Source organism: Temnothorax americanus, unplaced genomic scaffold (assembly GCF_048541705.1).
Source record: "Temnothorax americanus isolate GAGA-0224 unplaced genomic scaffold, ASM4854170v1 Scaffold115, whole genome shotgun sequence".
In the NCBI taxonomy this organism is placed as follows: Eukaryota; Metazoa; Arthropoda; class Insecta; order Hymenoptera; family Formicidae; genus Temnothorax; species Temnothorax americanus.
In genome coordinates, this window is record NW_027509248.1 from 1 (window position 1) to 23,856 (window position 23,856).

The 23,856-nt window shown below is 42.2% G+C and overlaps 3 protein-coding genes and 1 long non-coding RNA gene across 4 annotated transcripts; 2 read left to right on the plus strand and 2 right to left on the minus strand.

Moving 5' to 3' along the window:
• The first annotated feature begins 48 nt into the window (after window positions 1-48).
• Window positions 49-1,426, plus strand: LOC143908767 (uncharacterized). Its single transcript, XM_077426538.1, has 3 exons — window positions 49-651; window positions 753-1,107; window positions 1,337-1,426. The coding sequence occupies exons 1-2, from the start codon at window positions 522-524 to the stop codon at window positions 1,097-1,099; spliced, it is 477 nt and encodes a 158-aa protein (XP_077282664.1). The 5' UTR covers window positions 49-521; the 3' UTR covers window positions 1,100-1,107; window positions 1,337-1,426.
• An 8,181-nt stretch (window positions 1,427-9,607) lies between these two features.
• LOC143908772 (VWFA and cache domain-containing protein 1) lies at window positions 9,608-16,348 on the plus strand. The gene is made up of 11 exons (XM_077426558.1): window positions 9,608-9,752; window positions 9,821-10,547; window positions 10,746-11,111; window positions 11,421-11,591; window positions 11,660-12,132; window positions 12,365-12,566; window positions 12,635-12,881; window positions 12,964-13,630; window positions 13,720-14,089; window positions 14,157-14,733; window positions 14,801-16,348. The coding sequence occupies exons 2-10, from the start codon at window positions 10,004-10,006 to the stop codon at window positions 14,693-14,695; spliced, it is 3,579 nt and encodes a 1,192-aa protein (XP_077282684.1). The 5' UTR covers window positions 9,608-9,752; window positions 9,821-10,003; the 3' UTR covers window positions 14,696-14,733; window positions 14,801-16,348.
• LOC143908774 (uncharacterized) lies at window positions 12,848-14,290 on the minus strand. The gene is made up of 2 exons (XR_013260244.1): window positions 14,149-14,290; window positions 12,848-13,063 (listed from the first exon to the last, which is right to left on the minus strand). It is a non-coding gene; the product is annotated as an uncharacterized LOC143908774 (long non-coding RNA).
• Window positions 16,349-18,285: 1,937 nt separating the features above from the next.
• Window positions 18,286-23,745, minus strand: Rpn1 (regulatory particle non-ATPase 1). Its single transcript, XM_077426559.1, has 4 exons — window positions 23,580-23,745; window positions 22,312-23,042; window positions 20,080-21,650; window positions 18,286-19,765 (listed from the first exon to the last, which is right to left on the minus strand). Exons 1-4 carry the CDS (start codon window positions 23,655-23,657, stop codon window positions 19,464-19,466), a joined length of 2,682 nt encoding a protein of 893 aa, XP_077282685.1. The 5' UTR covers window positions 23,658-23,745; the 3' UTR covers window positions 18,286-19,463.
• Between the last annotated feature and the right edge of the window lie 111 nt (window positions 23,746-23,856).

Sequence of the window (23,856 nt, forward strand, 5' to 3'; positions counted from 1 at the left end):
AACCCCGAAACTGCCCACAGCTGCGTGCGCCATCGCGCCATTTCTCGCAAGATCCGTGAACTACTGCTGTGACATAATTGCTGCTCTGCGTGAATATTTTTGTGAAAAATATACACGATCGTTTCAAAGCTCTCATTTTTATTCCAGGCTTTCAATCTCAATTTCAAAGGTACGTTATTGTTTGTGCACGTCTTCTGAAGGGTGGGAAAGTTTAATTTCGTACATATTACGTATACAACTGTTTATATCAGAAAATAAGGTTTTGAGGTGACAGCATTTTAAAATTTTTTTCAATTATTACTAATTATTTGACAATCCCACCCTTCATTAGTACCTCTACTTTATCCCTGTAAAAGGATTTTGCGATCTGTAAAGCCGTTTCAAAATGAGAGCTTTGAAATGAATTGTCGGTAATTTGGACGGCTTTAGCATCCCCTTAAATCAAGTAGAAAGGAAAAAATACGGTCAAAATCTATGGATCGAATCGGTCCACGCGCGCGCGTGATTGAATAGCGGCAACAATGCGATACGCATATTTTGCTGCCGAAAAAAAAACACGATCTTTCGGTCACATTGCGTGTTGCGTGTTCAGTCAGTCGGTCAGTGGCATCGCGGCACGGAAGTACGAGGCACGAGGCAGAGCGAGAAATAGTAAGTACAGATACATGTAGCTTATTTGCAAATTATGTCTTTTATTTATTATTTATACCATATAATTATATTGTTATTTATTAATTATATAATTTTTTCAGACAATATCAAAAAGATAGCGGTGCCGAGGACGGTGTCGATGACGACTGACGACGACGGCGGTCACGGTGCCGAGTACGGTGCCGATGACGACGACGGCGGTTACGGCTACGGCAACGACGGCAGTAGCGACGGCAACGACGGCAGTCACGGCGCCGCGACGGCGGTGTCCACGACGACGACGGCGGTCACGGTGCCGAGGACGGTGTCGATGACGACGACGGCGGTCACGGTGCCGAGTACGGTGCCGATGACGACGACGCGGTTACGGCGCCGACGGCAGTGGCGACGGCAACGACGGCGGTCACGGCGCCGACGGCGGGGTCGACGACGGAAGGAAATATTATAACGATAAATGTAAGTGTCCTTTATTTATACGTTTTAATATATAATAGTGTTGTGTATCCTGCAAATACTAGGATATTTAATGTACTCTCGTCTCTGCTCTCGTATATTAAAATTCGAGTGTGTTCAGAATTTTCTCAGAATTATAGATTATTGTTATAATTGTTTTTATAATTAATTAGTTATTATTGCATTTTTATATTTAAAATGTATTAACATGCTTTTAAATTTTCTGTTTCAGACACGAGTTTTACAAAATATTGTACATGCGACCCTTGCGGCTACACGTGGAAGAGGAAGAGGAACAGCCAGGGGGAGAGTTAGGGGTGGGGCCAGAGGTGGAGGCAGGGGTAGGGGTAGGGGAATTAATGTCATTTTTTATAATAACAAAAAATAATATGGATGTAATATATATGTAAAATATTTTTTACAATTCCCCTATTTTCTTATTCCTATTCCTATTCCCCTATTCTTATTCCTAATCGTGTCTATTCGCCTCGTGAATCGAAAGACGGTGAAACTGGCCGTATCTATTCTATTTAATCGTTCCTCGTTCCTGTGTGGATATAGCACGGAAGAGAATCATAAAATCGTGGACATTACCACCAGAGAGGCTTCTTTCTGTTTATACCATATATAAATAAGTCGTAGACATAGCACGGAAGAGCACCACAATATCGTGGACATTACCATCAGAGAGGCTTCTCTCTGTTACCACGAGGTCGTAGACATAGCACGGAAGAGCACCACAAAATCGTGGACATTACCTACATATTTATAGACATTGGCCACGTAGTTCAATGTCCACATTTTGTGGACATAGAGGCGCTTCAAAATAAAGTTACAGCGAAATCGCGCCCGTGGCCGTGGCCTCTCTCATCAGGGTGCCATTACATGGAGCGCGGAAACGCGGAAACGCGGAAGCGCGGAAGACAAAATTTACTAGATTTCCGTCGATCCGTTCCGTCTGTTTTGAATGCCTTATATTACATGGAGCATATTTTGAGCGGAAAAGCGGAACGGAGAATTATAAAATATTAATTTTTAACGGTATTTATTGATTAAAATGCTTGTATTCAATAGATAAGCTGAAAAGATAAGCATATTAATAAAAATTGCAATGAATTACGTGAACACAATTTTAAGAAATGAATACAAATGTCTATTTGTCACTATACTGTTCCGCTTTTCCGCGCAAATTGTGCTTCATGTAATATAAGGAGAAACAAACTCGCGGAACGAACGCGTCAAAATCCGTTGTCAACGCGGATACAGTATACTCCATCAAATTTCGGAGCTGTTTAATCACATTGAAAAAAAAAGCTTTTACACATACTCTTCGATTACTTTATTATTTAATAAAAGTGGCAGTATAATATTATAGATCCAAACATCATGTTGATAGTTATTATGAAGTATATCTTATATGCAAGCCAGGGTACATACATAGGCTGCGTTAAGTACTGGCAGTGAATATCGAAACGCAGCCATACATACATACACGATAATAGCGGATTCCACTTTTCCGTTTAAACCCTGAGGGTGCCATTACATGGAGCGCGGAAACGCGGAAACGCGGAAGCGCGGAACAGAATAGTAACTAGATTCCGCGTTTCCGCGAGTTGAGTCCCGCACGTTTGAACGGAAAAGCGGAAACCGCTATTATCGTGTATGTATGTATGTATGGCTGTGTTTCGATATTCACTGCCAGTACTTAACGCAGCCTATGTATGTACCCTGGCTTGCATATAAGATATACTTCATAATGGGTGCGTTCAGCCGATACTCTGCTAGCCTAGCAATCGTGAGCAGTCGCTCGTTTTCGCTCGTTTCCTCTCCTTTTAATCCATTGGGTCAAAGGAGAGGAAACGAGCGAAAACGAGCGACTGCTCACGATTACTTATAGGCTAGCGGAGTATCGGCTGAACGCACCCAATAACCATCAACATGATGTTTGGATCTATAATATTATACTGCTACTTTTATTAAATAATAAAGTAATCGAAAAGTATGTGTAAAAGCTTTTTTTTCAATGTGATTAAACAGCTCCGAAATTTGATGGAGTATACTGTATCCGCGTTGACAACGGATTTTGACGCGTTCGTTCTGCGAGTTTGTTTCTCCTTATATTACATGGAGCACAATTTGCGCGGAAAAGCGGAACAGTATAGTGAGGGTGCCATTACATGGAGCGCGGAAACGCGGAAACGCGGAAGCGCGGAAGACAAAATTTACTAGATTTCCGTCGATCCGTTCCGTCTGTTTTGAATGCCTTAATATTACATGGAGCATATTTTGAGCGGAAAAGCGGAACGGAGAATTATAAAATATTAATTTTTAACGGTATTTATTGATTAAAATGCTTGTATTCAATAGATAAGCTGAAAAGATAAGCATATTAATAAAAATTGCAATGAATTAAGTGAACACAATTTTAAGAAATGAATACAAATGTCTATTTGTCACTATACTGTTCCGCTTTTCCGCGCAAATTGTGCTCCATGTAATATAAGGAGAAACAAACTCGCGGAACGAACGCGTCAAAATCCGTTGTCAACGCGGATACAGTATACTCAATCAAATTTCGGAGCTGTTTAATCACATTGAAAAAAAAGCTTTTACACATACTCTTCGATTACTTTATTATTTAATAAAAGTGGCAGTATAATATTATAGATCCAAACATCATGTTGATGGTTATTATGAAGTATATCTTATATGCAAGCCAGGGTACATACATAGGCTGCGTTAAGTACTGGCAGTGAATATCGAAACGCAGCCATACATACATACACGATAATAGCGGATTCCGCTTTTCCGTTCAAACGTGCGGGACTCAACTCGCGGAAACGCGGAATCTAGTTACTATTCTGTTCCGCGCTTCCGCGTTTCCGCGTTTCCGCGCTCCATGTAATGGCACCCTGACAAATAGACATTTGTATTCATTTCTTAAAATTGTGTTCACTTAATTCATTGCAATTTTTATTAATATGCTTATCTTTTCAGCTTATCTATTGAATACAAGCATTTTAATCAATAAATACCGTTAAAAATTAATATTTTATAATTCTCCGTTCCGCTTTTCCGCTCAAAATATGCTCCATGTAATATTAAGGCATTCAAAACAGACGGAACGGATCGATGGAAATCTAGTAAATTTTGTCTTCCGCGCTTCCGCGTTTCCGCGTTTCCGCGCTCCATGTAATGGCACCCTCAGGCTTCTCTTTTTTTTTTTTTTTTTTTTTTTTTTTAACATGGTGGAAATCTTCAACTACTGGCGTCCCTCGAACCCGCGGAGGCAACCAGTCACAGGAGCAACTAGTCACAGGGACAACCAGTCACGGAGGCCGTAAAAAGCCTCCGATCGGGGAGCGTCCCTGATCGGGGAGCGTCCCTGATCGGGGAGCGCCCCTGATCGGGGAGCGCCTCCGCCATCGTCGGGAACACCAGTAGCCCCTCCGGAGAGGGAAAGACACCCTGCCCCCGGGGTGGGACAGGGTAATGCTGGATTCCACGGAGAGCAGAGACCCGAAGGTCCCGCCATTTCTCCGCGACCTACCGGCTAAAACCACCACGAGTGACCCTCACTGTACTGTACCGGGGGGACCCCGGGAAACGCACTGATCCTTCCGTGGCCCCCCCCCCCGTACGTCGCCCTTTTAGGCAATCAAATCTAATTTGTGACGGATGGGTGTCACCACGCCCATCCGCCACCCCCCCCTTCCGGAGTTGCTCGACATCTGAGCAGCGGCCGGGTGGATATCCCCGTCCACCCGACCGCCCCCCGGGTAAGGGGAGGAGGAGGCAACAAAAGACGAGGGGCAATATCGCCCCCCCTGCGCGGAGTGTCCTCCTTCTCCCCTCACTTCCCCTGATTGCGCGGTCAGGAGCCGCCGCCCCGGGAGAGCTATCAACCCTCCTCGTGGCGGACGACCCCCCCGCCCCCGCGGACCGGGGGGAGCACTAGTGGCGGGAACCCCAAAGGGGATCCCGCCCGAGCCCCCGCCGGCCCGCCCCTTCTTACTCCGCCAACCCTCTTGGCACCAAATGGGTGGTAGGGAGGCAGACCCAGCGGTCTGCCCCCGTTCCACCCTCTCCTCGGCATAACGCCCAACACCAACTCCAAACTTCCTCCCCGAAAAACGCGGACGAAGTGGGTGCCCGAGCACAGTGTGGGCAGGGGTTACAGAGCGCTCCTCGTCGGAGAGAGCGCCTCCCCCACCCGTGCCCGGTTGTCGCTAGTCACTCCCGTCGTCGTCAGAGCTCTCCCTCCCCGACGACGCGGGAGGAGAAACCTCTCCCCTCCTAATCCTTTCGTCCGCCTCCTTCCGCGACATAACCGCTTCGCAGAAGGAGACGAATTTTTTCCACCTCTCTCTCCCGTTTTCCCCCGGCACTGCCACGGCGGCTAACACCGCCGGGAGAGAGAAGTCCTGGCCTATCGCTGCCCCGAGAACACGGCGCTCCGCGTCCCACGCTGGGCACGCCTCCAAGGTGTGCTGCGCCGTGTCCACCGCCTCGGGGCAGTAGTGGCAGCGTGTGGTGCGCTCCTTCCCGATGCGGCACAGGTAGTCGCCGAAACATCCGTGGCCCGTTATCACCTGTGCCGCGTGGAAAGCAGCGAATCTCTTTTTGCTGCCCTCCAACCACTCCTCGAGTATCGGCTGGACCGCTTCGAGGACCCTCCTCCCGTAGACCTTCCGCGGCTGCTGCGCCTGCAACAGGTCCGCAAGGTACGCCTTCCAGTCCTGGAGGAGGGCCTCCTTGATTCGGAGCCTCAGCGCCCGCTTTGCCCTCGGCGGAATCGTCCCATGTACCCTTCTTATCTCACTGGCCGCCTCGTACATTTTGGCGTACGACTTGGCCAGGAGCCTCATAGGAGGGATTCCCGCGAGGGCTGTCGCCCCCATGTGGGAGACCGTCCTGTACGCCCTGGCGGCCCTAAGCGCGATTATCCGTTGCGCGGCCGCCATCTTGGCATTTAGGTGGGTGCTGCCACCCACCTTCTCCCACCATATCGGTGCCCCGTACAGCAGCACCGAATGGACGGTCGCCACATAAAGGCGACGCACGTGACCGCTCGCCCCGCCAATGTTTGGCAGGATCCTGGCCAAGCTATTGGCCATCTTCTTGGCCTTTGGGGCCACGCGATTCACGTGCTCGCTGAAGCTCCTACGTTCGTCCAGCCAAACCCCCAGATATTTGAGGTGAGGAGTGGTCGGGACTCGTACTCCCTCCACACGGAGACTGAGTCGTTCAGGAGGAGGGCCCCGCGCCCGACGGTTCCAGAAAACTGTCGCCGCAGTCTTCTGCGGGGCCACCTCCAAGCCCAGCCTCCGTATTGAGCGCACCACACATTTCGCTGCTGTGTTGGCCAGCCCAAACAGCTCCTGCCATTCTCCCCCGCTGACTCCCAGGTACACGTCGTCCGCGTAACCCGAGAGCCAGCAGTTTAGGGGGAGAGGGGTCCTGAAAACTCGGTCGTAGCCGATGATCCAGAGCAGGGGGCCCAACACTGACCCCTGCGGAACACCGCACTCGACGAGCCTAAACTTCAGGACCCCATCCCGGTCCGTGTATATAAGTCCGCGATCTTTGCAATAATCTCGGACGACCTCGATGAGATAGTCGGGGACCTCGAACCCTTTCAGGGCCTCCCCGATCACCGGCCAGGGGAGGGAGTTAAAGGCGTTACTGACGTCGTAAGAAACGCCCATCACTACCCTCCCCGCCTCTATTTCGGCCTCCGTCCGGGATAGGACGCGCTTGATTGCGTCGATCGTTGATCTCCCGGCACGGAAACCATACTGGTCGTCCGAAATACCGCCTTTTGCCCTGTTGGACAGATGCTGGACGAGGCGTTCGGCGATAACTCGCTCGAAAATTTTACCCACCTCGTCCAGCAAACACACGGGCCGGTAGGCTGAGGGCAAGTCCGGAGACTTGCCCGCCTTCAGCAGGAGCACCAGGCTGGCCTCCTTCCATCTTGTGGGGAACCGTCCGGCCCTCAGGCATTCAGTGAATGTTTTTCGCATTCTGCCGGATAGTTCCCCTGCGGCCAAGGTCCAAGCTCTCCCGGGTATCCCGTCAGGGCCAGGAGCCTTGTTCCTCCTGACCCTTTTGAGAGCCCTCGACAGCTCTTCCTCGTTGACCCCCCACTCCTCCTTCCATTCCGAGATTGCCGTCGGCGGGAATCTCACCTCTCCCCCATCTTTTCTGGGGAAGAGTTTGTCGACTACCACGCCGACAAACCGGGGAGCCAGCGTCTCCGTAAGCGAGGGCGTCCAAGCTTTAAGCTTGTCTAACACGAGCTTGTAAGGACGTCCCCACGGATCCTCCTCTACGCTGTCGAGGAGCTCTCTCCAGGAGCGCCCCTTGGCCGCAAATATGGCTGTGGAGAGAGCCTGGCGGGCGGTACGCCAGGCCTCCCCCGCTTCCTCCTCGTCCAAAGGATCGCCTCTGCCTGCGCGGGTCCTTTGCCACCTTCTTTTGGCAGTAACGGAGGAGCGGCGTAGCGCAGCCAACTCCTCCGTCCACCAATACACGGCCTTTCGGGGGGGAGCGACCGGACCCGGGGCATCGCAACGTCGCAGGCCTTGGCCATCACTCGCGCTAGACCCCCGGCCATCCGATCCACGTCCACGTCCTCCCTGTCAGCCACCTCCTCCTCTCCGCCCCATGTAAGGGCGGCTATGGCCGCGTGGAAACGGTCCCCGTCCATTTTCCTGAGGGCCCACCTCCGTTTGTCCCTGTTGACAAGTCGGCGGCGGGCGAGTACCTCCCTGGGGGTGGTGTGGACCGTCATCATAATATACTGATGATCGGAGAGTGTCTCCATGTCCGCAGCCACCCGCCAGTCGCGTATATCGCGGGCGACGAGAGGGGTGGACCAAGTCAGGTCCACCACCGACTCCCCCCGCCGCCGCACGCACGTGCTCGCTCGGACCGTGTTTATCAGTGTCAGGCCGAGGCTCGCCGCCCATTCCTCTGTGGCGTCGCCCCTCCGATCCTGCCGCGGGGAACCCCAAACGCGTGACTTCGCATTAAAATCCCCGGCGACAATAACCCGGCCGGACGAGCATCCGCGAACACAGTCCTCGACTTCAGTCAAGAACTGCTCGTACTCGGCCAGGCTCCAACTTGGAGGGGCGTATATCCCAATTACCGAGATGGGCCCCCAATCCACGCGGACGTACCCTCTCTCCGACTTCTTCGGGACGCCCTGAGGAGATTCCGGCAGATTCCTCCACGTTATCGCGACCGAGCCCCCCCCCGTCCCCTGCCCAACAAGGGTGGTTCCTTGGGACGTTGTAGAGCTCGGCCGCGATCCCCAGACCACACCCGCGCTCCGCCATTGTCTGGCAGAAAAGATCCTGAGCCGCGCGGGCGTGGTTGAGGTTCGCTTGGAGGACCGGCCAGGCCATTACATACGGCCCACCAAAGAGTCCTCCAGCTCATCCCACCCAACTGAGTCCTTGTTGTTTGCGGACTCCCATTCCGCATCCATATTCTGCGGAGATTCCCTCCCTGTTTCCACATCAGGTTGGGGGAGTACCGCCTCCTCTGCTGCTACCTCCACCTCCATCTCTTCTGCGGCCCCCCCCCCTCCTGCGGTGCAACCGCCTTCTCCCCAGACGATTTTGGGGGCGGCTTCGTCCTCCGGACCGGCGACAAACTTCCCTTCATGGGAGACGGCGAAACCGGAGATCACCAGGTTCTCCACGACTTTCGGCTTTTGCCCGGACCCCGCCCTGGCCCTTGTTGCCTTTGGCGTAGTCACGGACCCTTTGCCATTTGATTCCCTTCCCTTGACGTTCTTGCACCCTGTGCATCGCGGTCCCCCTATTCGGTGGTCGTGGGGCAAACCCTTATTACTTTCGCACACCACGCATTTAATGGGAGCGCCGCACTCCTTCGCCGTGTGCCCCTCAGCCCCGCACCTGTAGCAGGCACCTGATCTGTCCACCCTCAGGCTTCTCTCTGATAACGTCCATAGGCATTCTGGACATAAGATGGACATCCATAGGATATTGTGTGCTGTCTGGGAATAAATGCCTTCTGTAAACGTAATTTTTCTGATTTTTCATTACCAAATAAATTCGACTTTAGAATTAATGAATTTTATATTTATTTTTTGTATTATTTAAGATATTCCTCTCTTACAATTTATTTCTTTTATAACTAGAAATATATATATAACACTTTCTATTTAATTTTCAAATATATATACATATATTTTTTTTTTTGCCATATAAGGGCCTTGGCACATAGAAAAACTTATGCAGTTAAACTTAAGCAGTAAGAAATCAACGGTATGGATTCGCTACCGCTTAGGGCCGTGCCTTAAGTTCTTAATTGTGATTGGCTGATTTGCTTACTGCTTGAGTTTTACTGCTTAAGTTTTTCTATGTGTCCGGGCCTTAACCTTTTTACACATTTTATTAATCTTTGGGTCTGTTTTCTATTGCTGAACTGATGGATGCACTAGTTTTAAGAATTTTATCTTTTTTATTTTCTCTCTCTCTCTCTCTCTCTCTCTCTCTCTTCCCCTCTCTCTCTCCCTCTCCCTTTCCCTCTCCCTTTTTCTCTCTCTCCATAGTATTCGTAAATCTTTTTACTTAAAATTTTAAAACATCATGTTTATATTACTTTCGATGGTAATTAAAGTTGATGATAAATCATATACATATTCGTCAAATAAACTAATAAAATAATTCTTTTGTAGACGCCATATTGTGTAAAGTGCTGAAACGAAATGACGTCCAAGCGGTTCAAGTTTTGATGTGATCCGTGCGTATCATGCATGAGTCGGGAAGCATCGAAAATCACGCGATACACGACAACGCTGCTTCGGCTGCTTGAAATGCTCATTTATCACTTATCGCCGGCATGAGCTGTCACTGTCGTAATGCGAATTCGTGAGGTTATGATCACGATGAGAGACGCTTGCCGCCGAAGCGGCTCCAACTCCGCTGGGATAACTGTAAACAAGATTCTGTACTTAGGTTCAGCATTGTTACTGACGAATATTTGCGTAGCCGTTAACGATGGCGTCGCCGATGCCGTCAAGTGCCAGTTCGGCAAACCGACGCGTAAACAGGTGTTAGCGGAACCCCTAAACGGCATGTGCCTGAGAGATGTTGTGTCACATCTCTCGAAGACGCTGCGATCCATCGTTGACGAAGAGCTCGGCGCTTCCTCGTTCCAGGAGATGACTGATAAGATGGACTTCGTGGATGTCTCCAGCAATTTGGATGCAAAACTGAGTGCCTTAGTTGACAAATTTAACAATAAATTGATGTCGCACATTGACGTCTTTGAGCAAGTCCACGAAGTCGTATATCACTTACTGACACACAAACCGTTCCCTGTCATTTATTCTAGTCGAATAGTCGAATACGATATGATGGAGATGAACAGAGTTTCAGATATATGCACCGATATCATGAAAGGTATCTATTATCAGAACAATGTAATTTTTATGCTTTATCTAGATTGCGTTCCAGAATCACGTTCTCAACGCTCGAGCATCGTTCTATCTTTGTTACTTACAGAAAGTTGAACAAGGACAGAACACGCTTATAGCGCTAAGAGCATGGTTCTGCAATGCAGCCCTAGATGATATGATATATTATTGGGTTTGTTTGCAGAACTTACAACGCAGCTAAGAGATCAAGAGTGGAAGAACATGCATATACTGCTAATAAACGAACCAGATATAATGTGTGGGCCACCGATATTGACTCACAATGTCGGACCTCTTTTATTATCTCAGTACTGTTCTGAAAAAAATGTCATTCTACTTTTGGAACATGGCACATTCATGTCTGAATCAGAGCTAGCTTTGGTTCAAGTAACAGCCAAAACTATTATAGATATGCTTTCTGAAATGGATAATATTGCTGTTGTGGGCCTTGCCAATACTGCTCCCCTGCTTTGTAAAGATAGCTTGTTAAAGGCGACAGATATTAATAAGTTTCAATTAACCCGTTATATCGATAGTTTAAGTAGAACAGGTAATTAATAGAAATTAGTAAGTAGATTTTTTCTTTCAGATTTTTTAATCACAGTATCACGATTTGTTACTTTTTATTCAATTATATTCAGTCCATCTACTTTATTTAAATTTTTATTCTTGTTACTGTTTCTGTTAGTGAAACAATATTTTCCATTCAAGATTTTTTTATATCATGCGAGATAACAGATTTGGGAACCTAATCTAGATTTTTTATTTAACGAGCAATTGTTCTAGCACTAACCTATCAGTACTTTATTATATTGTTTAAAAAATATATGCTGACTTCACATCCTTAATTTTCTTTCAGATTCGAATGAGGTGACAAAGATTGATTTTAAAAAATTAACACAAAATCTAACTGGTGAAGTGCTTATTATGCATTTGACTAATAAATTACAAAATATATCAAACGTACAAAGAATTTTTGAAATAATTTCGGAAAAGTTTAAGGCTTACCTCAAAACTGTTATTGTTACAAGTAAGCTAATTTCTTTACTTTACTTTAATTTATATGAGGAATATTTTTATATCTTAATTTATTTTTAGACCAGCAACCGTCCACTGTTATTAAAAAATTAAGCAATGACAGTATTGTAATTTTTCCAATGCAAAATGTTCTTGTATATGAGATAGGAAAACTATTTTCTTGTTTGCAATGCCCTGATTACCATAAGAAAGCTTATCATGTCTCAGATCCATATATTGAGCCATATAGCAAGACAATGACAGTATCTATTGGGCAAGTCACAAAAACTGCATTAATATCCTTAGAGATAAAATTACGTGACTTCCTTGACGACATAACATATTTTAATGTTGGTCCAAGCGTATATGCTATATTTTTCGATAGCAAAGGAGTGGTTTGGATGCATAAAAATTTTCCCAGGATTGAGACAATAGTTGAGCAACCACTTAAGGTGCACTTGCAAGACATTGAAAATATAGATAGTCAAACAGTATTGAAAATGATAAATGAGAAGAAAGGAATCATGGATGTAAAGACAAAGTTGGGCGAGCAGGTAAGATAATATATCCATAAATATTTGAAAAGATGTAGGGCCAGTTGTTCCAACCTGTTGGTAAACTAACTAATAGTTAAATCATATATGTATGTATCTTTATTTTTCCTTCAAATTAAATAAAGATAGACATATGATTTAACTATTAGTTAGATTACCAATATGTTGGAACAACCGGCCCGTAAATAAAAAATACGTTAAAAACTTTTAACATACATTATATACAATATAGAAGCGGTATAGATGGAAACACTTAATTTTTTATGACTTGATAATATGCCTGGCATCAACGACTGAAGAGGGAATATCGCCTGTAGCGAGAATTGTGCCTCCTCTGCCGGCAAATATATTACATCATCGCCTCGATCTTATGCTTCAAACTGTCGTTGACAAAGATACACTTTGCATTTACAGAAACAAGATTATAACTTTATGTAAGAAAATAAAATTTAGTAACTATTGTTTATAAAATTTGTAAATATTAAAATACTTTTTTTTTTAGCAACCGGTGTATTTTATCTATCACCATGGTGCTTTCAATCTCCAATGGAACAATTGAAATTACTGGAAACAGGTTCAGCCGTGAATGTACAAAGTTATATGGCATATATAAAAGATGTAACAGGTCTTTTAGCTAATCCCGGTCTACATCCGTCCGTAAAACCAGACGTAGCAATGCTAGCACAAGTTTTAGAACATTTTAAAAAGCAGCACGTTGAGAGTTCGTTAAATAAATTTATAATAAGAAGGTGATTACAATTTCATACATAATTTTTTATCAATGGCTTATAAACTAATATCTTTACACTTTATTTTATTTTTTCATTCTAGATACATTGCTAGTACGGTCAGTGGAGTATTAGAAATATTTCCAGGGATGATATTAGATTCTGGATTTGATCCCAAAAGGCGAATGTGGTATGGGAAAGCACTGGAACAATTCGATAAGATAATCTTAACTCCACCTTACTTAGATGCAGCTGGATCAGGCTATGTAGTCACTCTAAGTCAAACTGTAAAATATTCTGTCAAGGCTAATGGAAGCACAAATTATGCGATTGCTATTATGTCTATGGATGTTACAATGAGTTACATCATGAGAGTGTTACTGAACATGTTTCCGTTCTGTCATGACGTAACTGTAAAGTGTTTCCTGATGGATGATAAAGGCTATTTGGTATCACATCCAAAGCTGTTGGAAGCGACAGACAAGATCGAGCAACAACATTTAACGCACAAGGAGCTCTTAGTAGCTAACGACATATTGAATCATGGATCGTTCGTGAAAAAAAAATCATGTGCTAGCCACTTAGATGGCACTGTGCAAAGGTACTATCAGTTTAACACATCGCTCGACGAGGTGCTCACTAATATAGCACATGGCGAGCATTGTGTTAAATATCAGGTAGCTGCTGTACCGGGTACCAATGTATTCCTTGGTGTTGTCAATATGACAAATCAGTGTAATTTGCTTAGAGCTTTTTGTCCGTGCAGCACGGTAAGCCTACAATTTATTGCACTTTTTTGTTCTAAGATATTTTTAAGTTTACTACGTGATATATTGTATCTGTTTATTGAATATTACAGATGGATCACTCGTGCTTGAATTGCAGAAGTATGGAACAAACTGGTTGTGAGTGTCCTTGCGAATGCTCCTTGTATTCTTCTGGCTGTTCACAACAAAATATCGATAATCTGGATCCTTGTCCGCCTATGTATGAGCAAGGATCGAGTTTACAAACTCCGTGGATAGAGCCGATGAATTTAAAAGCATGCCCATCTATCAATTGCAAATCATATACGACGGAGAGTGACTGTTTGGGTGTCGCGGATTGTCAGTGGTGTCATGTCGACACTGATGGAGAGACTCCTTTGCAGCAACCGTTTTGCTCTGATATGTCCGTATGTTTTAAAGGAATTTTTGGGTCTTTGATACCTTACAGCGATGGCACTTACAGTAAGTCCGTCTTTTTTTTTTTTTTCTTTTCCATTAACCATTAGATAACAAAATTATACCTTTCCAGATTCACAATCGACAGATGAGATTGCAGTACGAGAGTGGCCATCAGTTGGACCGGTAGCTGGTGGAATTCTTGCACTGTTCTTGATTTTAGGTGTCATTCTGTTCTGCTACAGACTCCGATCAGTGCACTCAAATCTGGAGCATCAATGTTTGCATCTCCAAATCTCGCCCGATACATTGCGTATGACGCATATCGAGGGCGATCCGGAACCGGCAGAATTGGATCAGACCAAAAATAATTTGGATTGTCTCGTGAGAGACAGTGTTGCACCTATATCACCGTACAGAGTTTCTACCAATTATAGAAGGCCACCTGGTGGGGACAGTGATCATGGGTACAGCACAATGACGCCTCACGATGATTCCGAACAGCAGACATTCGCCTCCGAACCCCTATTAACCATCGACAATAACATCGAATCGGATTTGACTAAAGAATCCGACATCGGAATGCCTTCCCCTACGACATATTTGGGATCGCCACATCATGTTTTGGCACCCGTAACTGTCCATCGCGATATGGAAACGAATTACTGTTGACTGAATGAAACTGAATTCACTGCTATTTATTTAAAAGAGTAAGACAAACATAATTTCCTCGAAACATTGTGGTAAGAAATCATTACAGTTGCTCTTTTTTTGCAGATATAATCTCAGGACATAAGAGTTAAATGGTAAGTATCTAATACGTGTAGTGATTTACTGATGCGGAAAACGTATTATTTTACGAGACTGTTAATATTATTTTTATTAATCTCGAGAGACGAAAAGCATGAATCTTTGATTATGCTTGAAAATGTACGTAATTTTTATAAACTGTATATGAATACTAAAACTTTCCATACAAGTGCTATAAGAAAGTTTGATAAAATACTGAACGTTTGATAAAAATTTCTGAAAAAAAGTACTAAAAATGGTAGTACAAGTTTCATGACATAATTCAAATGGCTGCTATATTGTGAGCGAGAAACTTAAAGTACGATTTTATAAATAGATTATATAAACAACAGCAAATTTTTATAAGTCTAATTATATAGGTCGAGCAATAATATTTAAAAATGTAAAAGTATGCTATTTTAGAATAGTAATAAGTACAGCTTGCCAAGTAATATCTTTGTGTGTGTGTGTGTTTGTGTGTGTGCGTGTGCGTGTGCGTGTGCGTGTGTGTGTGTGTGTGTGTGTGTGTGTGTGTGTGTGTGTGTGTGTGTGTGTGTGCGAGTAACAAAAAATTAGACATTAATAGTTGTACATTCGGGGATATATAACGGGGATATATATATATATATATACACACACACACACACACACACACACACACACACACACATCATACATATATATATAGTGCTACACATTCAAGTAGGATATATCATGATAAGAGAGACACACTTGAGAAAAGAGAATTCAGTACTACAAAGCAATTGACATATTATGTTACATCTTGTATATAAATTAAGAAATTTAAATTTTATAGTTATTATTAAGTATAAAAAATTAATGATAATATGAAATATTTATATTTAGTAATATGACAGCTTCCACTTTGGACAAATTAATTTTAACTCATCTGAAATACTGCCATCACATGTTCTATGATTAAATCATACGGTTGAAGATTTTATTAATGGTTGATAACGTGAAAGAGAGAGAGAGAAAGAGAGGGAAATTTGTATGTTTTTTGACTTTTTTAATGGTGTATAAGACTGCCGGCGGTTTATTATTATTCCATGACTCTTATTTTTAGAAACATGAATCCTTTTTCTTTTTTTTTTCTACATTTATACAGTGTACTTATTATCATGATTTACATAAATAACAATGCCAAAACGTTAAAAATATAAATTGTGCAAAATAATTTTAGAAAACTGTACATATAGAATCTATATTGTAGGTACTATTTTACATATTATATATAATTGTTACTTTCTCTATTATTTTTCTATTCTTATGCGAGTATATTTAAGTATTTCTCTTAAAGCGATATCGTAATTTTATCAATGCAAAAAAATCGTCACGATGAAAATAATGAAACAAGAAAAGAGGAATCTGGAGTCTTCTATGCAGTTGCGATGAAAACAAATTACATTATTATTGTAGTTTATAGTACAAGCTTTTCTATGAAAGTATTATATAAAGTTTTACAATGAACATATTTTATTGACACAATACAATACACTACACTTTCATTTATGCGTATCTCGCGCGTAAGGGGGAATCCGGAAGAGTTGAACCACGTTTTACTTGAAGGTCCATAAAATTTAGTGTAATTGATATATAGATTTTTTATTCATGTCAAAGTAAAGCCTTATATGGCTACAATTTGTGGAATTTGTAATTTCAATAAGTTTATAAACGTAAGTGTTATATTAATTTAAAGAAAAAACGAGATTTGGTTCATCTCTCCCCAAGGGGTGGGAGACATGACCCACCCGTATAGGGAGATTTGACCATACCCTATAAAAACCCAGAAAAAATAATAAAAATATAAGACTTCTGTTTATATTAAGAACTCACAAATTTAGACATTAAAATCACATCTCTAATGTTTTAATTGAGCTTTTTGAACAAAATTAACAAAAAATAAAAACTGAACTAAATATCTATATGCTTTCACATGGTTTTCATTAATTTTCACAACAAAAAATAACCAAAAAGAACTTCTAAAACATTTAAGGAGAGGTTTTGGTTCAGAGGCCCAAAAAATTCATGAATTTCAGGAATTTTTTTTTTATATAAAATAAATGAATTTGAAAAAAACTTTTAAGGGGTTTTTTATTCTTGTACTGTTACATAAGAAATTGATTTTTTTAAATTTAAAATGGCGGCTCGTTTCACGCCATGAAGCCATAAACGACCTGAGTTTATGTGCGCGGGGCGCTCCACAGCCTTGCCAGCTGATCTGAAACAAAAAACACAAAAAATTTATTAGACTAAATTTGGGGGGCCTTATCGTTTTCCGATTTAAAAAAAAAACCCCGGAAAACAAAATGGCAGCCATTTGAAAAAAACCCATTTAACGGGAAAAATGGTTTTTTTTTCAAATGGCTGCCATTTTGTTTTCCAGGGATTTTTTAAAATCGGAAAACGATGAGGCCCCCTAAATTTAGTCTAGTTTAATAAATTTTTTGTTTTTTTGTTTCAGATCAGCTGGTAAGGCTGTGGAGCGCCCCGCGCGCATAAACTCACGTCGTTTATGGCTTCATGGCGTGAAAGCGAGAGCCGCCATTTTAAATTTAAAAAAATCAATTTCTTATGTAACAGTACAAGAATAAAAAACCCCTTAAAAGTTTTTTTCAAATTCATTTATTTTAAACAGAATAATAAATTTCTTTCGCCAGTATATAGAATAACAATTAAAGTAATTTAAATCGACCTGACTGGCAATATATATAACTGTTTATTATACACACTGTCGACCTAGGAATCGGTGCTCCATCTTACAGTTGTTATTGCGATAAATATTACCACAGCCCCAGTGGTCGAATTGGCACGACACCCGCACGGTATACGGGAGGTTCCAGGTTCAAACCCTGGCTGGGGTAATATTTTTCGCAATAAAATTAAAAACTATTTAATTTAGAAATTACATCAACTGACCAAAATTATGGTCAAAATTAATAATGTCTCGATATCGATCTGAAAAAAGTGCTGTGTGAATCCGACAAACCAAGTTGGCTCACAGTTTTTCAATGTTCATATCGGAAAGACGTTATATATATTGCCAGTCAGGTCGATTTAAATTACTTTAATTGTCATTTATTTTATATCAAAAAAAAATTCCTGAAATTCATGAATTTTTTGGGCCTCTGAAGCAGAACCTCCCCTTAAATTAACTAAAAATAATCATTTTGAGATCAATATTCATAAACTAAATAGAAATTCTTGAAATAATAACAAAAAACCTTTGTATTGACATCCTTCGGCTTCTATTTTTTTCAGTTTGTTTCCATCCCTCCATATATCTGCGTAATGTAATTCTATTTACATCGTATTGATTGCAACTTTTCTTATATCATACCTCTTCCAATATCTTCTAACGCATTTTTCAACGTCTGCTCACTGAATTGATGAGTAGTACTCTCTTTTCATTTGTATCGAATGGCATCTTGCCGTTGAGAACTAAAAAAAAGTTCTTTTTTTTTTTTTTTATTAGAATAATAGAAATCTTTATGGGTAAAAGAGGGGACAGTTGACTCACTGATGCCCATTTCGGGTGGTTCAAATCCCCTACCCGGTACCATCTTGACTTCGATAGTTTTGCAGAAAAAATAAAAATAATAGGATAAAAACACTAACACTACCTCAAACTACGATAATATATGGTGTAAATAACGTATAATGTTTTTACAAACCTTGACATATAAAAGTATGATGATAAAATAAACAAAAATATTTTTTTTATTCCGAGCACATTAAAACACGTTTGTCTCACTCATAGCCGAAACACACTGCCGAGCACCATGTTGTCACGTGAAATAGTAGCTGCCGATTACCTGTACATCGCGGTTTGACAACTACGCGCTTCACGCCAAATTTGAACGAGATATTTGAAATGGTTCAACTGTCCCGTATGATCCAGTCTCCCGGAGACTCCCCCTATACTTTAACAAAGTAACGTGAATAGACTTTTCATTTCTTACAATTTTCAGTTAAAAAGAGCAAAATATAGAAAATATTAAGATGTGATTTGTACCAAGCCTGCACAACTTGCTGGTCCACCAGGCAGCAAGTCGGTATGTGTCAGTAACTGAGTTAAATTAATACTCTAACACACTTGTTGCTCTATGTATCATCAATGGTATGCGACGCTTCCATGAGAAGAGAAAATGGGCCCCAAGGACGTTGTCTAATCAGCAAGTTGTGCAGGTCCGATTTATGCTAACAATGGCGATGACGAACTTACGTGGGATATGCGTACATCGTTTTGACTTGTACTTACAAAGAAAGCTAACGTCCGTTGATGTATTGTTATCGCTAAGAATGCAGTATAAAATACTGTTTTTTTTTTTTTTAAGATGCGTAAAAAATGTGTGCCGAGCGAGATTTTATACATTGTATCAGTATTTTTTATATTAAAATCTGCATTTTATTATTATATGAGAAATACATTATTGCCTTGCATCCCTTTCTGCGCAACGTAATAAAAAGACTGTGAAACGCGTTTTGATTCTACAAAAAGGGAGATATGTGGAGGGTGTTGCGTCTTTCGCAAACGCAAAATGAATATAATGAGATATTTTTATTATATTATTTTTCCTTATAAGTAGTTCGATACGAGGTACATTGATGATCAAGAGTATTAAGATGACTAAGGTATAAAGTCCGGATTCTTTCTTAAGATTACAAAACCTTCCATGATCGGTGTCAATGGTACGTACTCCTCGGTAGCGAGTTCGGCTCTCTCGCCATATGCCAGCAACACCGGGGTGGTGTGTGTTTGGAAGCCCGTGATGGTCTTCGGTTTGCCCGCTTGGCCGACGGTATCGACGGCAAGTCCGACTCTTACCGGCACGGCCTGTGGATTTAGATCCTCGTCGAATGTCACCAGCATTCTGGGTTGCATTGCAGCAGCCAGCGTGTACAAGAGGTAATGGGAACGTCCAAGAATAACTAAAATGTTATAACATATATTACGTTAATAAAGACATGTCATACTTAGTGTTTTTTTTTTATTTGGTGGATGAAAATTTAGTGAAAATTTAGTAGAGTTATACGATTGATCAATCGTAGAAATGTAAGAAAATAGAATCAAAATTCTCCTTTGTCATAAGATAGTCATGAATCTCTGCAAATTGATTACCTTGTTATAATCATAATAAAATAAGACTCTTCATAACAAGAATAGCTTACAAGAACTGAAATGCAAATAGCGAGGAACGTATCTTTGCATCTATTGCATCTCTGTATCGAGAATATATACTCACTGTTTTTTACGTCTAAGAAACCGATCAACGTCGACAGAAGACCAGCAAGAGCAACGGGACTGAGCAGCTGTCTATCGCTGTGATAAGGTGATAAGGTGAGCGTGCCCTTGCCTAAATGCGTCAAGCCTTGTGCGATACGCACCATGAAGAGGTTGTTGGGATCCTTCGCATGAAACTGAGCTAGCTGCCGCAACATAGCGGCCAGTCGTGCGTTATTCGTACCGGCACCAACCAGACCCATGGCGAATATCGCGTTATGCGCTACCTCGGGATCGCTGTCATGCGAGAATTTAGACAACGTATCCAAGATGTTCAGCTTCGGATTTGATACCGATATGAGACCTAGAGCGAGTGGCACCGAGCGACGAATCACGGGCTCGCAATAACGCAGCAGGTGGCCAAAGGTCCTGTAAGCCATCTCGGCACCGATCTCCTCTCCCATGGCGATCAAAGCAATGCCAAGAACGGCGACAGCCTGCCTCGAACTGAAATCCTTCACCTTCTCCTCCTTCTTCTCCTCTTTCTTATCTTTGTCTTTACGCTCGCTCTTTTCCTCCTTTTCGTTGCTCGACTCATAATGCTCCGAACAGATGTGCAGCAAGCGCTGGATCTTGAGGACATTTCCTGTGCCGGCATATGCGCACACCTCCACCAGCGTTGTCGACATCGACTTAAATGGCTCGTGAACAACCTCTAAAGCTGCTATGATCGCTTCTGCCGCTTCCTGTTTACCCAAGAAGCACAGCCCCAAACCGAGCGCCAAAAACCGCGCGTATGTATCTTTAAGATCGGATTCCGACTTATCCATCAGCGTATGCATAATCGCCGTGGTGACGTAAGCGTTGCAGGAACCGGCGGCAACCATTCCTAATGCTAAACCAGTCATACCTAACACCTCCCAGCTTGACTTAGTGTCACTGAGAACCGGCGTTAGCAAGCCCAGCACGCCTTCTCTGTTAGAGCCGGCATACGCAATACCGAGGCCGACAATGGCGCCGATACGCATAGTGTTACTGCTATGTAAAACGTAATCAGAGAGCAGAGCCAAAGCAGGATCGCATTCATTTCTCACGCCGCAATTGACGATTCCGCAGGCCAACAAGGCGCCGGACTTGATATAGTCCTCCGACGAGTAAAGATATTTATCAATCGGTGTCAGGCCGCCATCGACGTCCCACAGCAGGATCAGACCTAAAGATGCCGTCGCACTCAACATGCCGTGCTCCTTGTTTTTGTACAGCCACTTGTTACCATCTTCAATCAACAACTTATCGTGGCCAAATGCGGCGTTTACAAAACCGTTGACGAAGCTGGCCGCAAGATTTTGCCGTGCCGAATCAACCTGGCCACCACCGAAAGGCGGTCGCGAGTTTTCTAGATGAGATTTGTAGACATCCTCAGGTGTCTTTGGCTCCATTATGTCCAATTCACGTGCCAAGTTCAAAAAATGATTGTTCAAGTGAGAGTTGGACATTATCTCGAACAGATCATCGTCCTCTATTGTAGCTTCGTGTAGCTCTAAGAAGATTTGCTGGCGACCCAGCATGAAGGCCAGTTGCTTTTGCACAGAACTAAAAAACATACATGAAAGTTTTAGCCTTCTGCTTGGAAAATGTATTCATTTTGAAAATGTACTAGGGAAAGCTCAGAATTGAACTCCCTCCAATTTTGATGAAACTTGACAGGATTACAGAGAAAATTCCTCTGAATGTAATAATATTTTTATTTGGAAACAGAAAACGATCAACCGTTTTCGAGATATTTTATTAATAAATTTAATGGCGTCTTTAGAGTAGAGTTTATTAGGATACTCAAAAACAAATATTTGTGACGTAGTGGATATGCCTCATAATTATTTTATCTATATATACGTTATTTTATATCATGACTATTTATACAATAATTTATATAAGTCTTTTATATTAAAATAATTTATTTTTTATATCAACAATAATTACTTTTATCATAAAACATTTTATATAAAAAGAAATTAATTGATTGTAAGATTTGAACTCGAATCTACAAATTATGTGATTATGAATCTATAAAACATCTCGGAAACGATTGACCATCAATATCCAAATAAGGATATTATTACATTTGAGGAAACTTTCTCTGTAATCTTGCCAAGTTTCATAAAAATCAGCGGAGTTCAGTTCTGAGCCTTCTCTTATTAGTAAAAAAAACGAGTTATTAAATTTATAAATAAAAAGTTCAAAAAATTATACTTACAGATCTCGACAGTTTGTGAAGATTGATTCGATTAGTGGTAAATCGTTCAGTTGCATCGCTAGCCTGATCGCTTGCGGATACTGCCCGAATTTCCGATATAATTTGCAGGCGACATGAAGAAGGGCGCTGTTCTCTGGGTCGGCCACATACGATACGCAACTCGTAAGATAGAGACATACTCGCTGATACGCACTTTCATCGACGTACTGTTCCAGCAAATCCAACCTCTCGATTTCCATCAGAAGGTCGCATGCTTCCGTTTCTGCATTATGTGCCATGTTGTAGGGTACAATTTCATGCACCAGAGCGATCAATTCCTTATTCGTTGCTTCAACATTGTCGCCTGTGACCTCGTCCCATTCTCCTGCTAGTTCCCCCGATAAATGTCTAACGTATTCATGTCCCCATTCACCGATTGCCAGTGCCGAGCCCGTGAGCCTATATTTTAAGCACTCTCGGCCCTCACCCATAGTCATTGATAGAACCGAAATAATGTCCGAACATAATTCCTTACATTTGACAATTGTCATCTTTTCATGTATGTTTTTCATAGTATCATAATGAGGTCGCATAAATTTCAGTGGCTTTGGAACACTCGTCATTGATGTTGTTGATGCACGAATATGGGAACGCAAGGATTCCAAGGCAGGATAATGTAGTTTGGTATTGGCATCCTGTAGGCGCTCCACAAGCATAGTTAATTCCTCCTGTAGAAGCTTGTCTTCTTCTGACTGAAGGACAAAACCCATTTTTCATATTATTTTTACATTTTTCATATTATTTTCACATTTTTCATATATTAAGACATTTATTATTATCTTAATATACTTAAGGAGCTTTCCAGCAAACGACACAAGTCGACACAAACGTCGTTCTACCTTTCTTTTTTGGCAATGAGTAACAAAGACAAAACGACACATGTGTCGACTTGTGTTACTTGTTGGAAAGCCCCCTTAATATACTTAATTAATATATTTATGTTGACCATCACATTTTTTCTTTACTTGGCTTCGGCTTTTTAAAATAAGGAATAATTATTGGAAAAAAAAACTAAAAGGATTGTAAGGACAGCAAACCATTTAATGACAATCAACTCATTTAGAAGTCATATACTTAAATTTAATATAAATTACGAGAACATTGAATTAACGGTTTTATTTACATACTGACGCAGGAATTGTAAATACAAATTTAATCAAATTAAAATATCCCTTTTTTGATGACAATACGACTACAGTATCAATATCTGACACAGGTTACTTTCTCACCAGTTCATTTTTATCATCTTCTTTGCCATTCTTCATCTCTTTGATCGGTTTTGTTTCCGTTTTCGTGCTCTCCGGCATTTTACTCACTTATTTTCTAAACGAATATACGAAACAAACACTCGACTTCTTCCTCAATTGTAGCCACAGTTTGAGATTTGAGGTTAAGATGAGCAATCAAGAGGTTTTGCGAGTCACCATCATGGATGCACTATATAGAACGGCGTATGTAGCTGTAGCTGTAGCAGGCCGCGTTTAGCAAAAACAACTGTTGAGTGTC